The 15,512-nt window shown below is 45.1% G+C and overlaps 1 protein-coding gene across 1 annotated transcript; it reads right to left on the bottom strand.

The window, feature by feature from the left end:
• Positions 1 to 352: 352 nt before the first annotated feature.
• Positions 353 to 15,034, bottom strand: LOC307208666 (zinc finger protein RFP-like). Its single transcript, XM_079963517.1, has 8 exons — positions 14,037 to 15,034; positions 13,503 to 13,598; positions 12,251 to 12,481; positions 10,899 to 10,921; positions 7,578 to 7,696; positions 6,148 to 6,180; positions 795 to 1,851; positions 353 to 419 (listed from the first exon to the last, which is right to left on the bottom strand). Exons 1-7 carry the CDS (start codon positions 14,445 to 14,447, stop codon positions 1,307 to 1,309), a joined length of 1,458 nt encoding a protein of 485 aa, XP_079819643.1. The 5' UTR covers positions 14,448 to 15,034; the 3' UTR covers positions 353 to 419; positions 795 to 1,306.
• Positions 15,035 to 15,512: the final 478 nt, after the last annotated feature.

Genomic DNA, 15,512 nt, shown 5'->3' with positions numbered 1-15,512 from the left:
CCTGCAACAAGCAAACCGCTGTGCGTTTAAAGGGGAATGCTACTCTGATAAGATATAGCACTTGCTAACGCAAGTTAGGAAGGATATCATCCAACAATATATCCTCTCCTGCATCCCTGAACATTCCCATATTTTTTACCAGTCTTCTCAATCTATTTCCTGTCAGGGAATCCTTTCGCTGGTCTAGAGAGTTCAACCAGGCTTTTCTCAACCATGGTTTAGTGGCCAGGATTCTGTGCCACAATTGGTGCTGAGGTCAGATTCCTAGCTGGGTTTTCTTTCTTTTTTTCTCCCTCTCCCCCTTCCAGGAGCTGAAGGTCTTTCAGGTGTATGCTCTTCTCCTCACACACAAGTGGAGAGGCGCATTTTCATCTGAGGGATGGAAACAAGACCAGAGGCCAGGGCACAGTTTCTCTACTCTGGTGGTTAAGGTAAAGGTACCCCTGCCCGTACGGGCCAGTCTTGACAGACTCTGGGGTTGTGCGCCCATCTCACTTAAGAGGCCAGGGGCCAGCGCTGTCCGGAGACACTTCCGGGTCACGTGGCCAGCGTGACATCGCTGCTCTGGCCAGAGCCAGAGCCAGAGCCGCACACGGAAACGCCGTTTACCTTCCCACTGGTAAGCGGTCCCTATTTATCTACTTGCACCCGGAGGTGCTTTCGAACTGCTAGGTTGGCAGGCGCTGGGACCGAGCAGCGGGAGCGCACCCCGCCGCAGGGATTCGAACCGCCGACCTTTCGATCGGCAAGCCCTAGGCGCTGAGGCTTTAACCCACAGCGCCACCTGCGTCCACTCTGGTGGTTACTGCGATGCAAAAGGTCTGAAGCAGCCAGCAAATGTGATGCCCTCTGGATGTTGCTGGACTACAATCCCATCATCTCTGACCAGATGCTGGACAAGGCAGATGGGATTTGGAGTACAGCCTCATCCAAAGGACACCACATTGGCTGTGATCCTAAACACATCTAAACAGCCGAAAGCCCCACTGAAGTCAGTGCATTCCTATTCACGAACATAATATTTACTGGGACTGTTAAAGTGATATTGTCTCTTTAAGAAATAACCTGCAGAGGGAATTCCGGGAAAGGGAAGGAAAAAGCAAACAAAACAAAACAAAACAAAATTTTAAAAACTAGCCCCATTTTTTGTCTGTTTTCTTGCTTCTGCTGATTGTGACTAGAGTGAGTCATCTCAAAAGGCCTGTGCAAAGCTGTCAAAAGAGCTCTTGAGATGTTTGGTTTTATATCTGTCATTTTCATTTGGAGAGAAACTCCCAACTATTCCTGTGAGGCAGATTTAGCCTCCTTAGGAGATCCTGAGGTGGATTTTATCTCCCCTCAGATAAAAGAAAGGGAGGAAGGTCTCTCCAGAGAACGAGGCTCCTGAGAATGTGTAGAGTTCAGCTCCTGAGTCAGCACCAGAAAAAGACATCTCCCCTGCTTCACAGTCCAGAGTCACCCGGATCCTCCTGGGCTCCTCACTTAGGGACAAAGGAGAGGAATCAGGGGAGGTGCAGGCCCTGTACTTACCTCTCAATTTCCCCACAGCCCAGATCCCTTCCTCATAACTTAACTCACAGAAGGTATTAATTATTCTCATGAGAAAGTCATCCTTTCTCCTCAGAGGCTTCCTGGCAACCCCTACAGCCCATTCTCCCTCACTTCCCACAGTCACTTCCCAGAAATGTCTGCCTGCTGTGAATCCCTCACATCCCAACACAGAAGGCCAGCTGCTGAATCTCTCAGGATTGTCAGGCAGGGCTTGCTTTTTGTCTCCCCATCTCACGCTTTTCCGATCCTCAGAAAGGATGAGCCTGGGATGGGCTGTGTCTGGATCCAGAGTGACATTTGCTGTTGGAAAAAGAAGAGAGGCAGAATCAGCTGAGAGTCAGAGATGGACATTCTGATCCAAGAAACACCCCAGGAACCAGATTCCCTCTCAAATAAATGTTACTTCTTTGTATTGCATACAGAACTGGGATACTTCTTTCTTTCTTCCATACTTTCCCCACAATAAATACTTCCCTTGTTGGTTTTAAATCTTTTTTATTTATTTATTGCTCATAATGATAACTTTACATCATAAAAATATATATCCAAAAAATGTTTTTGATTATTGTTGTTGTACATTTTAGATCATCAAACATTACATGTACACAAAAAAGAAAAGAGATGTAATTCAAATCATAATATTCTTCATAAATAAATGACTTCCCGTCTCTTCCATTTTATTATAATAAACTTGTTGCCTGTATTTATCTATTTTCTTTTTCTTTGAACTACTATTATTTCTATCTATCTTCATTTTAATATTGGTTATCTACAGAAATTACTCAAAGGCCATTACCATTTTCAGATTGCAGCCCTTGTTGGTTTTAAATCAGTTGTTTTCTTTTTTCTATATTCAATGTACCGTATTTTATGCTCTATAGGACGCACTTTTTCCCCTCCAAAAATTAAGGGGAAATGTGTGTGCGTCCTATGGAGCAAATGCAGGCTCCTTGGCTTCAGCGATAGCAACGCGAAGCCTCCGAAGCGCAGAGGGAGCGCTCCGGGAACTCGCGCTGTGCTCCAAAGGCTTCAGGTTCCTTTTGCTGAAGCCGGGAGAGCAAGACTCTCCTGGCTTCAGCAGAGAGGGAGAGCTGCGCAGTGTCCCTTCAGCGAAGTGGGAGGAGAAATGGAAGGGGCTCCGTTTCTCCTGCCGCTTCGCTGAAGGGGCGCTGAGCAGAGAGGGGGAGATTTTTTTCTTCTTGTTCTCCCCCTCTAAAACAAGGTGCATCCTATGGTCGGGTGCGTCCTATAGAGTGAAAAATACGGTATTTACAATGAAAAAAAACCACCTAGTGAACCTTTACTCAGCTCTTCTGTGTTTGTGAATGGGAGGCAGGAGTAGGAGAGAAGGGGACTTGCCCTCCTTAGGCATCTCTGTATGATATGGCCATTTGGGGCTCTCAGTGGGTGGGTGGGCCCCCCAGTTCAGATACGCAGAGAACAGGCATTCACTCTTAGATGCCCTCATTATGCTTAGAGTTGGGGAAAGGGTCAGTGCAGAGACCCATCAACCTATTCTGCCCAGGAGTGGATCTGCTATAAACTAACGAAGCTTAAGCTTCAGGGCCCCAGAAGTGACTTGATTCATGCATGTATATAACGTTTCTCTAATTTTCATCCCCCCCCCAACTTGAAAACTATAAGACATAGGAAATATTTATTCACACGAGTGACACTGACCTGAGATAATCCAGTACAGCAATTTTAAGCAAAATCTGAGATGTAGTAGCTAATAATAATTTGAAAAATTGTGGTGATCTGTCATGGAACGACCCCACTGAAGAATATAACAGTGGTTGCTCAGACCTTGGTGGTTGTCAGGTTGAATTTTACTTTTTGAAATATGGCAACCCTAGATCAAGCAGGATTGCAGAAGTTGTGCCCACACTCTGGGATGATCACTGGATCCTTGGAATACTCCAGGCAGATGGAGCAAGTGGCTTCAGCACAAAGAGTGGCTTCCTCCCTCCAGAGACTGAGTTAAGTTTCACTTTCTCAGTTTTCAGTAACTGGGTGTTTCCCTTCCTGTAGCTGATTCAGGAAGAAACTCAGTGCTGACGTGCTTTTTTAAACCTGCAGTTGCTCAACAAATCAGCTTGAAAACAAGCTGGTTAAACTGGTTCTGTTCTTTCTTTCTGCCAAGGTCATGCTGTTTATAATCAATAATAAGGCCAGAAGGAGCCTGGGTTTCACTTCCTATCTCCTTCCTTCTGGTGTGGTGTTCTGTATATAGTGTTACGGTTTAGACTTATTATAAGTTATTGTAAGTTTAAGTTAAGTCTGCTGCAACTGGATTTGTTATAGACAGTGCCAATACTGACAAATGCCCTACTGAAAGCCTGCCCGCCCCCCCAAAAAAATTCCTGGCTACACCCATGCGGTTAAAGACTCAAAGAGTGAAAAACACATGGAAGAGAATGAATTTGAAGATGAACTAGAAATCATTCTGAAGGAAGGTGAGGACAGGTGACCCTACCTAGGCCCGAAGTCACACCCCCCCCCCCACTCAATAATCACACCAGGCCTCAAAACTGTCCAAAATTCCTTTTGTCTACTAAAAATCCACAGCTACAGCTTTTCTGTGGATTCTCACAAGATGCTGGTACATAGGAAAAACCGTTACTGTTATCAGCACGAGAAGGCTTCAAAAAACTAATGAATAGACTCTATCAGAGCAGGCCTGAGAACTGAATCTTATCTCATTCGGTTGCAACATCTTGGACATGCCGAACCACCAGGGCTCCTCGACCCCTTGGCTCTCACTCCCCTTTCCTGGGAAGGGTGCCAAGAGTCCAAGAGTCCCAAGACAGGGGAGCTTTCTGTTCATGCTCAGAGGAACTCATGGGCAGGACTCCTGAGGGAGGAGAAAGGGGAGGGAACTGGAAGGGGAATATATATACTCTGTGCACATGACTGTGAACCCGTGCATGTTTTTGTGAACTATCACACTTGCTCCTTCTACCAGTTCATGGATGGTAGAAATAAAGCCTTTTATCCGAAACTATTCCTTGAGTGTCTGTTGACTCCCGTCTCCCTTTCCCGGACGCAATACATTTCCCACCCGAGGGCAAAGCCTCATAAGGCTACAATTCAAGACAAAATTAATTCACTGTCAGTGATTGGGGCCTACACCTGAGGCATCTAATCATAGCCTGCATTTTTATTAAGGCTTGATCAGGGCCTGTATCTTAAAATGAGCTTAAAGATTTTCAAATGTTCATGCCAGGCAGAAGAGCAGCTGCCTAAGAACCTTGGCAAAATGTTTTTCCTCCTAGACAAGGGGGCCCCCTGATTTATAGCAGAAAACAATTCTCAAAGTCGTAAAAAGGGAATTACAGGCTGACAGCCAAGGTTACACTGACCCTACATATTACAGAAGATAAAAAAAAGAGATAAACATAATTAAGAGTGGGTAAATAGTAAAATAAAACCATGTGCCTCCCATTAAACTTGAGCCATATTTTCCTAAGGTTCAAAGGTCAAGAGCAATGGAAAAGCATCTAGCTGGCAGAAAGGAAGAGAATATTTTGGGAAGTCTTTTTCTAAAGTTGTTTCTTTCTTAAACTGAGATCCTTTTAAGATTTCTTTTCCTTTTAAAAGGTTATTTATGTTATGTATTAAATATATTGGCTTAAATGTAATTATGCAAAGGAATTAGAAGCTAAGAAATGTTAAATCCTTATGCTAGATTCTTATTTCATATAGTTGGAAGAGATCACAGGGGCCATCAGCCACCAGCCCAGCCCCCCTGCCAAGCAGGAAACATCATTAGAGCACATATGGTTGTCAGGCCTTTGTTTAAAAGACCTTCGAGAGAAGGAGATCTTTCAATGATGATCCTTGACATCTGTTTAAGATAAAAATTTAAGATTAACCATCTGTTTTGGAGGGCAATAGGGCGAGGTGAGCTGGTAATTAAGGTTCCTTGTTGAGACACATGTAAGATATATTACTACTTATTTGTCATTTATAGATAGAAGAATATATAGCTTTTTGTTTCCCATAAAAGGACAAGAGGAAATGGGTGTATCTTTTGTGATTGGTTCTAGCAAACAGCCAATAGGAATTTCAACCAGGCTGATTGGACAGAGGCAGCCACAGGAGGAGCAAGGGGGCTGGATTAAGGAAATATAAGTGCTGGCCAGAATGGCAGGAGGCCAGGCCAGAGCTTGGTAACCATATACCACTGTGCCTCATATTTATTTGTCTGACAAATAAATTATTATTTTAATTTCTCTATTGCTGCGTTGAATATTTCATTCCAGCTAAGCGTTAACCACAAGCAGGGTGTTACACACCCACCTCGGCTAGATAGGACTCTGGAGCTAAGCAGCCAACCAAGATGTCCAGGCCAGGAGGCAGAGCTGGGGTGTGTGTAGCCAGTACTTTTGCCCCGGGTGAAGCTCCCAGAGGGCACCAGTGAGGGTCACAGCCTGTTGGCCATTTACTGTGTTTGTACATAAATGTGAGTGGCAGGGTAACCAACTTGGTCTTTGACCTGGGTGACAGAAAGCCTAGTTTCACCCCTGCCAGGAGGGCAGAGCATCATCCAGTCCCCATCCCTCAGATGAATTTGGGCCTCAGTCAGAAATTTACCTTTCTGAAGCTGTTGTCTGAATAAAAGAGAGTCTGAGGAAGCAAAAAGATATGAAATTTAAGCGTTATACTCTTGTACCTCCAACAACAACAACAACAATAATAATAGTAATTATATTTGTACCCTGCCCATCTGACTGGGTTGCCTCACCCACTCTGCGTGGCTTCCAACATATATAAAAACATAAAACATTACAATAAATATTTGTACAAAAAATATGCTTCATAATGTAGCTATAGTTTCCTTAAATCAAGTAAAATATTAGGTAGTAGAACAAATATTTTAAAACAAGGAAATAATAGAAAGAACCAATGAAAATAACTAGAACTTTAAAACTCAGCAGTGATAAACTAGACTTAAAAGCAGCAGAATAAAACTATTCAGCAAAAAACCGATGGTCTATGAATGTAGATTCAGGTAGGTAGCCGTGTTGGTCTGACGCAGTTGAAATAAATAAAATAAATAAAAAATTGTCCAGTAGCACCTTAGAGACCAACTAAGTTTGTTCTGGGTATAAGCTTTCATGTGCGTGTATCTGAAGAAGTGTGCAAGTACACAAAACTTACACCCAGAACAAACTTAGTTGGTCTCTAAAGTGCTACTGGACAATTTTTTTAATTTTTTGGTTTGTCACTGAATTTGGGGTCTATAGTGGAGGACTGGAGGGAAGGCAGCGTAATAGCAATCCTCTAAAAGGATGCAGAGGGGAGATAGAGGCAGCCTTGATAACTCCCCCAAGTGAAGTGATGAGGGATTTTGTTTAAGCCAGAATCATTAAATCTTATGAGAAACTCAGCTTGTAGAGGAAGGAATGGCAGAGCTCTCATGCAAAAGGAATTCCTCCCCTCAAACCTTTTAAAAATCTTCCATGCTATTAAGAAACATAATTGTGCCCTTTGGGGCTCATGTGCACTTGATTTCATAATTAATTTGTGAACTCTCAGGAGATTGTGTTTGTGGCAGCCCTAGATAGGGCAGCTGTGGGTGGATGCCTGAGGACACAGATCAGTCCTTTGCTTCACTGCTGGGAGACAAGCCTGAGGAGGAGGCAAAGAGGGGAACAGGGTGGTTCAAAATGCCCTTTCACACTGCCCTTCGGAGTTTGAGAACCTCCAAAAGGGCCAGCCCAGATGTACATTGAGGGGGGAAATCTTGACTTTGCTCTGCACTCTGGTTCAGGCTCTTTCTCTTTGTGGCAGCCACCATTTCTTTCCTCTAACTCTCCATGCACCAGAGTGACAAATTATATAGGGCATTCTGAGGAAAATAAGATGATGGCTGGACCACCAAGAAGGAAGTTATTATGGGAACATCCCTGTCTGCAGCAAAAACAAAATACAAGACAATGCAATACATTAAGAGACTGGCATACCCAGTTTTGGACTAATAAAATGCCCAGAATAAAATCCTCGCAGCCATTTCTCATTACTTTTGAATTGCTTCATCACATCCTCGAGCATACTATTTATATCACAGAGTTTGGAGAGCCTCTCATTCAGCTGTGGAGGGAAAGCACATGGAGTCTCCAATCTCTCTCTTTTCTCATACCTGTTGAGAAGAAAAATAATGTTAGCCCATTCAAAACCACAATTCCTAGCACAGTAAAAGAAAGGAAATGAGAAAGAGAGTTGAAAAAAGCCTATAGGGTCAGGCAGGCACAGAGGGGCTCAATTCTTCCTCCCTACACGCTCCAGAGCCAGATATCTGAGGGCCAAAGCAGCAACCCTAGGCCTCTGAGTCTGCCCGCTGATGCCTATTCAAAGCAACTGAATTATGTAATGTAATGCTCAAGAGTTTCTCTACCAACCTCACTTCACTGCCTTTCACGAGCCAAGGGCAGGAACTATCTGAGTGTGATGACAACACAGCAGATATTGCCTTTCTCTAGATTAAGGTTACCAGACGTCCCCGTTTCCCCGTTTCCCAGGGACGGTCCCAGAGAGAGACGGTGACACCCCTCCCCTTTCGCTGCTAGTTCTGGGTGGATGCTAAACTTTCCTCACCTTTCCAGCTCCAGCCTAGCTGCATTTACTCGAAAGTAAGCCGCCCCTCCCACCACGGAGCTCGTTGTCCGGTAAAGGGGAAATTGGACATTTCCAGGTGTGTGCCAACGGCCCTGGGAGGGGGGCTGATGTGGGGGTAATTATTTGTTATTCTTTTTATCATCATCATCATAATTTATTATTTATACCCTGCCCAGCTGGCTGGGTTTCCCCAGCCAAATATAATATGTTTAAGTTGAAAAATGACATTGGGAGAGTGTAGTAGATCACTCTTGAGAGTCCCATGGACTGCAAGAAGATCAAACCTCTCCATTCTGAAGGAAATCAGCCCTGAGTGCTCACTGGAAGGACAGATTGTGAAGCTGAGGCTCCAGTACTTTGGCCACCTCATGAGAAGAGAAGACTCCCTGGAGAAGACCCTGATGTTGGGAAAGATGGAGGGCACAAGGAGAAGGGGGCGACAGAGGACGAGATGGTTGGATAGTGTTTTCGAGGTTACCAGCATGAGTCTGACCAAGCTGCGGGGGGCAGTGGAGGACAGGAGTGCCTGGCGTTCTCTGGTCCATGGGGTCACGAAGAGTCGGACACGACTAAACGACTAAACAACAACAGTAGATCACTGCCAGTTTTTGATACTGGATAGTAGCCTACTTGGAGTTGGACATGCCTGCCCTAGATGTCTCCAGAGAAGGTGTGAAGAAGAAAAAAGATGTTTGCTGCTGTTGGCAAATGCAAAATGTTCCTTATAACCTCTATTCTGAACCTGAATGACACCTTGAAGTTACATATTGCAGCAGGGATATAGTCAATAACCCAGCACACGCCCATCCCTTATGAGAAGTCACCTCCACAAGGGGCTCCATGAGAAAGGGTGGGGTGGTCAATAGAGTGGTTGCTGTAGAGCAGTGATGGCCAAATTTGGCCCTCCAGCTGTTTTGGGACTACAATTCCCATCATCCCTGACCACTGGTCCTGTTAGTTAGGGACGATGGGAGTTGTAGTCCAAAAACAGCTGGAGGGCATCACTGCTGTAGAGTTACAGAGTGACTATACAGTTGCAAATAAAACGTTTTAAGTGTGTTTTAGTGCAATATACAATGTGACACTTTGGCAATGGTGATGGTGAGCCTTATGTAAAATTCAATGTATTTTTTCAATTTTTTTTTATTTAAAAAAAGCATTTTGAGAATGTTTTTATGTGTGTGTAGATTCCACCTAAGCAACAACGTAGGCACTCCAAAGGAAGTCACTTTGTCTGGAAAGGCCAGTCCTAGCATAGTCTTCCTAATTTCCCAGGCAGGGTCAATAAAAGAAATAGCCTTCACAGTAAGCGGTTATCTCCCAACATGTAACTCATGACCTGCTCAACATGATATCTACAATCTTACCCAGGAGACGTTGGGAGGAGGAATTCCAAGGGGCTCTATGCGCGGGCCAATGTAGAAGAAATTGAGGGGCATCCTCCAGGACCCTCACCCACGTAAGACCCTGGTGTGTCTCAAAGGTAGTAGTCCTGCTATCTCACCCCACAACAGTATTCAGTGAAAGAGCTTGAAGCATAGCAAGTGTAAAAACTCTCAAGGGATCAGGCTTTCTACCCAAACGAAGCTGCTTCTTACCTCGGAAACTCCTTAGGGAAAATCACAACAATCCCACCTCTGAGGGGAAAAAACAATCAACTTATTCCAGATTCACTAACCTCCCCTCCAAAAATACCTAAGAGAGAGTTAACAGAGGCGGGTGCCTTTCTGTTGCTCACCATAGTTTGAGGAAAAACTAGTTGGACATTGAAACACGTTCGTAGGTACTGAGCTATTCACAAGCATTTTTGAGCCACTTTCTTTTATATGTTTGACACTATGTATTGCAGAGGGACGCAGGTGGCGCTGTGGGTTAAAGCCTCAGCGCCTAGGGCTTGCCGATCGAAAGGTCGGCGGTTCGAATCCCTGCGGCGGGGTGCGCTCCCGCTGCTCGGTCCCAGCGCCTGCCAACCTAGCAGTTCAAAAGCACCTCCAGGTGCAAGTAGATAAATAGGGACCGCTTACCAGCGGGAAGGTAAACGGTGTTTCCGTGTGCGGCTCTGGCTCTGGCCAGAGCAGCGATGTCACGCTGGCCACGTGACCCGGAAGTGTCTCCGGACAGCGCTGGCCCCTGGCCTCTTAAGTGAGATGGGCGCACAACCCCAGAGTCTGTCAAGACTGGCCCGTACGGGCAGGGGTACCTTTACCTTTTTATGTATTGCAGAGTCAGTGAATGCAACATGCAAGAGGCAGAGAAGAGCCTCCAGCCCTATGTGACGGGGAAGGAGGAGGCAGTGCTCTGGCCTTGATCCTTGGAGGAAGAATTAGATTGCTACAATAGCTGTAGGGCATGGATAGGCAAACTAAGGCCCGGGGGCCGGATCCAGCCCAATCGCCTTCTAAATCTGGCCCACAGACGGTCCGGGAATCAGCATGTTTTTACATGAGTAGAATATGTCCTTTTATTTAAAATGCATCTCTGGGTTATTTGTGGGGCATAGGAATTCATTCTTTTTTCCCCTTCCAAAATATAGTCTGGCCCCCCACAAGGTCTGAGAGACTGTGGACTGGCCCCCTGCTGAAAAAGTTTGCTGACCCTGCTGTAGGGTGTGGAGTCCTACAGTCTCTCCCCCAGGAGCCCCTTCTGTACCAGGTTTTATGTGTTGGGGTCCTGGACCCTTCCTGACCTCAGAGAGATGCTAATGGAAATGAGCAGGATCCACTTACTTCTCCAAGGTGCTTCTCACATCCTAGAGGGGAAAAGATAACAGCAATCACTGCCTATAAAAGGCCACACTTTGAAGGCACTTCAGACCCTGGAATGGATGCAGCCTGGTCCTCTAATCTCAGTCTGCCTGGCACACATCAAAGATTTGAGCAAGAATGGCTAAATCAGCCAATATTGGTTTCAGTCAGTTTTTAATTTTACAATCTGAAGTTCAGTTCTCCACAATTCCATATCAGCATTTTAGTGCGAATTTCTCCCCAAATACACCTTTGTAGCCAATTTTGCATGCAAGTTCCGATTACTTGGCTTGAGAATTTCACTAGAAAATCTAGAGAATTGCAAATGCTGGTGGATGGCTGTGATTCAGTTTGCATATTGATCATAAACGGCAAACAAAGCAGGTCTGAGGCAGTTTTAACTTATCAACCTGCATTTAATTTTGTGTGCAAAAAAATCCCTCCCAACACACTTCTCATTGTGCAATTTAGACATCAGGAGGCCTACAGTTTAGTCCTTCTAGAACATTTCCCCCCAAATCCATTTTTAGAACATCGCCAAATTTCAGCCAGCCAGCACGTACCATTTTTCTTCTGGAAACAAAAAAACCCACCTGCAGTATAAGATGCAATAAATTTTTGTGTTCAGCTGAGTTTCTTACCCCAGCAAATATCGGTGGATTGGGGCATTACAACTCCTCATTGTTTCTTTCACAGAAAAATGTTCAGGAAAAGGTCGAGGAATTGTGAGATGGTTGGTAGAGACCATATAATGATGGGTGATATTTCTCAAACCAATGACAGGTTTCTCAGTGGGCTTACATAAACACCCCAACCACCACAGACCATTTACATTTGTGCCGAGTTGTAATAGCTATTGCATTTTTTTATGACACTTTCATAACATTTATCATGATTGAAGTTGGCCTCAATGTCTGTCTGGAGGGCAGAAATAGAAAATCTGAATGCAGAAAGGTGGGAGTGTCAATTTGGATTAAAAAATGTGATTGTGCTCAATGTTAAGGCTCACTTCTCCTTTGCTTAATTTTAATTTTGCTTAGCTCTAAGGCAGCCAGAGCAGCCTCTGGGAAGCCCACAATTGGACATGAATGCAGCACTGCAAAAATAGAAGGCATTAGGAGAAAATCTTTGGCTAAGGACAGAACACCACATTCTATGAACACTGAGTAAGCATCTCCAGTCTGCATTAAGGGGAATAATAAACCACACCAGTTTTCTTGGCAGCTCCTGTGAAAAAGCTGAGTTCCTTTACTGCTTGTGTAGAGGCACAAAAAGATTTGGAGGAAGCCCTTCTCCTGGAGTGGAGCCTTGGGCTGTTCCTCCTGCCATCTTACCTGCAGGAGTTCACTTGCTGGCTTCTGTCGTTTCTCTTCCATCTCCTGAATGATCCTTTCAAGAGAGGAGAGTTCCCTGGAGAGTCTGGCCAGCTGCTCATCCCTTCTTCTTGCAACCTCCAGCTCCACCTCTTCTATCTCGTGCAGCAGATGTTTTTCTTTCTCTTCCAGAAACTGGTGCAGTTGTCTAAACTTCTCCTCTGTCCCCTGCTTCTCAGTTTTTGTTAATTTCTGCAAGAAGCAGGTAGAAGTAAGAAACATGGAGCCCTGACTCAGGAACGCACTTGCTCTGCCCTCTCCACGGCTATTCCTGCTTGCTGCCTTCCAGTTTGCCTAAAGCAATGAGCTTTTTTCCCTAGCCATGGAGATTCCTTGCACATATTTGGACCTGGCATAATCACAGTTCTAAAATATTCAGAGAGCCTCCACGGACATTAAATGCTGCTCACTTTAGACTGAACACTTCCATAAATAGGAAGGCAACAGAAAGAGAGGAAGAGGGCATAGCTCATCCCCAGAGCACCCCTGTTTACTTTAAGGCTTCAGGATGGCCTGACTTTGCTAAAGATTAACAACAGAGTGCACATTTCAAAAGACCTTTCATTAACCACTTGTATGGTCCTTCAGGATATTCCCAACTACTTTATATTCAATAGAGCTGGCCTGCCTCAGGGGGAAGAAATTCAATCCAGTTTGCATTCAAAGGTGATAGTCACTGTCCAAAAAAATACGCAGACGGAAAAACAGCATTAATTTCAAATTAACACTCCTCTGAATGTTACTCTGGTCAGATAATGTGCACAAAAATGCACATTCTAGGGTAAAGTAGACATTAAAATTGTTTATGAATGCAAATAACACAGAAAGGACTTTTTGAAATTCAAAATTGCATGCTGATGTGGAAAAACGGGGAGAAGCTGGTATGGGACAGATTTGCCCGTGCTTCTTCAGTCCTGACTTGATTACAGTGGTACCTCGGGTTACATATGCTTCAGGTTACAGACGCTTCAGGTTACAGACTCTACTAACTCAGAAATAGCACCTCGGGTTAAGAACTTTGCTTCAGGATGAGAACAGAAATCGTGCTCTAGCGGCGCAGCGGCAGTGGGAGGCCCCATTAGCTAAAGTGGTGCTTCAGGTTAAGAACAGTTTCAGGTTAAGAACGGACCTCCAGAATGAATTAAGTACTTAACTCGAGGTACTAGTGTATTCAAATGCTTGTTCCCATCCTAGTAACAACAGGGACACCTACAAGGAGGTCTTGACTTTGCTTTTCCAGGTCTGCTCGATAGGCTAGCATTTTCTCTCTCTCTCTCCTCAGTGTCTCCAGGCGGCTGCAGATCAGTCTCTAAAGAGGAAACAAAATCCCAGGTTTGATTAAGACCAAGAAAAAGTGGGAGGGAGGGAGGGAGGGAGGGAGGGAGGGAGAGAGAGAGAAGTCCACTTTAGAAGGCATCTGAAAGCAGCCCTGTATTGGGGGGGGGATTATGTTAAATGTTTTATTATGTTTTTATATGTATTGAAAGCTGGGTGGGGTATAAATATCATTATTATTATGATGGAATAGGATGACCCTATTTTCATCACAGAAATGTTGGAGGTTTATGCAGCTCCCTTTGGAACCTACCCCTACACTGCTCAGGTTTCTCCTTTGCTGCCTTTTACATAATAAACAATTGATGTTTGGGCAATTGATTTAATGCAGTTTGGACTTAAGTGCTACGGAAAACGGCCCAGGAAGAATCCACTGCTCTTCCCCTCATCAAGATCCACAGTGATTTCCTACCTTGTACTCTTCAGAGGCCTCCTCCAGAGGAATCACCTTGTGGTTTTCATGTTCCTTGGATCTGTCACAAACCACACAGATGAGGGTCGCGTGGACTTTGCAGAAGAGCTTCAGGGTCTCCTGGTGCTTCTCACAGACCTTCCCTTCCTGATGGGGAAGGCTGAACTTCTTGGCTATTTCTACCATGTTGGCCAGTTGCCGGTTGGAGATGAGGCTCCTTCTCTGGACAGTTATTCTGCACTGTGGGCAGGAAGCCTCTCCCTCCAGTTTCCCCCAGCACTGGACCAAGCAAGATCGGCAGAAGTTGTGCCCACACTCTGGGATGGTCACTGGATCCTTGAAATATTCCAGGCAGATGGAGCAAGTAGCTTCATCGCACAGACTCTGGACGGGACCACCAGAAACAGCCATACCTTCCAAAGTCCCAGTTAAGTTTTACTTTCTCAGTTTTCAGTCACTGGCTGTTCCCCTTGCTGTAAATGATTCATGAACTCAAGGCTGATGGGGCCTTCTTTTTAAAAAGACAGACAGGCCTCTGCAGTTGCTTAACATTTTGTTGAGAAGCCTTGGTTGTCCTTTCATTGCTTTGGATTGCTTTTTAATTGTGTGTTTGTTGTTGTACAGTGGTACCTCGGGTTACATACGCTTCAGGTTACATATGCTTCAGGTTACAGACTCCGCTAACCCAGAAATAGTGCTTCAGGTTAAGAACTTTGCTCCAGGATGAGAACAGAAATTGTTCTCTGGCGGCACGGCAGCAGCGGGAGGCCCCATTAGCCAAAGTGGTGCTTCAGGTTAAGAACAGTTTCAGGTTAAGTACGGACCTCCGGAACGAATTAAGTACTTAACCCGAGGTACCACTGTACATTGCACTGAGAAGGCTGCCTGAACTCAGCTAAATCCTTGGCATTGTGGCGGGGCAGTCTATGCTTAAAAAAAAATCCAAGGGTAGAGCTTTGTAGGAGCTGGAGCTGCCCTGGGCTCCCTGCTTGGCCATCTTTGTCAGCTGCTCGGTTCCAGGGAATGGTCTGGTGGTGTTGGGCCTTCAGGTGAGGGCTGCATTTTATCCAGCGCTTGGCATCAACTAGTTGGAATAAATTTTAATGAATTTGTTCAAATCTTGGGCTCGTCCACACTTCTGCTTGTCTACTTGGTTTTCTGCTTTCTATCCACACATCCGAATAGTTTCAGGAAAACCTGCTCCTTATTTTTAAAGGTAAAGGTAAAGGTACCCCTGCCCTTACGGGCCAGTCTTGACAGACTCTGGGGTTGTGCGCCCATCTCACTTAAGAGGCCAGGGGCCAGCGCTGTCCGGAGACACTTCCGGGTCACGTGCCCAGTGTGACAAAGCTGCATCTGGCGAGCCAGAGCTGCACATGGAAACGCTGTTTACCTTCCCGCTGGTAAGCGGTCCCTATTTATCTACTTGTACCCGGAGGTGCTTTCGAACTGCTAGGTTGGCAGGCGCTGGGACCG

This window comes from Podarcis cretensis (genome assembly GCF_951804945.1).
Source record: "Podarcis cretensis genome assembly, chromosome: 2".
NCBI classification, from domain to species: domain Eukaryota; kingdom Metazoa; phylum Chordata; class Lepidosauria; order Squamata; family Lacertidae; genus Podarcis; species Podarcis cretensis.
The sequence above is the reverse complement of the archived record's forward strand: the minus strand, read 5'-3'. Positions and strand labels throughout refer to the sequence as shown.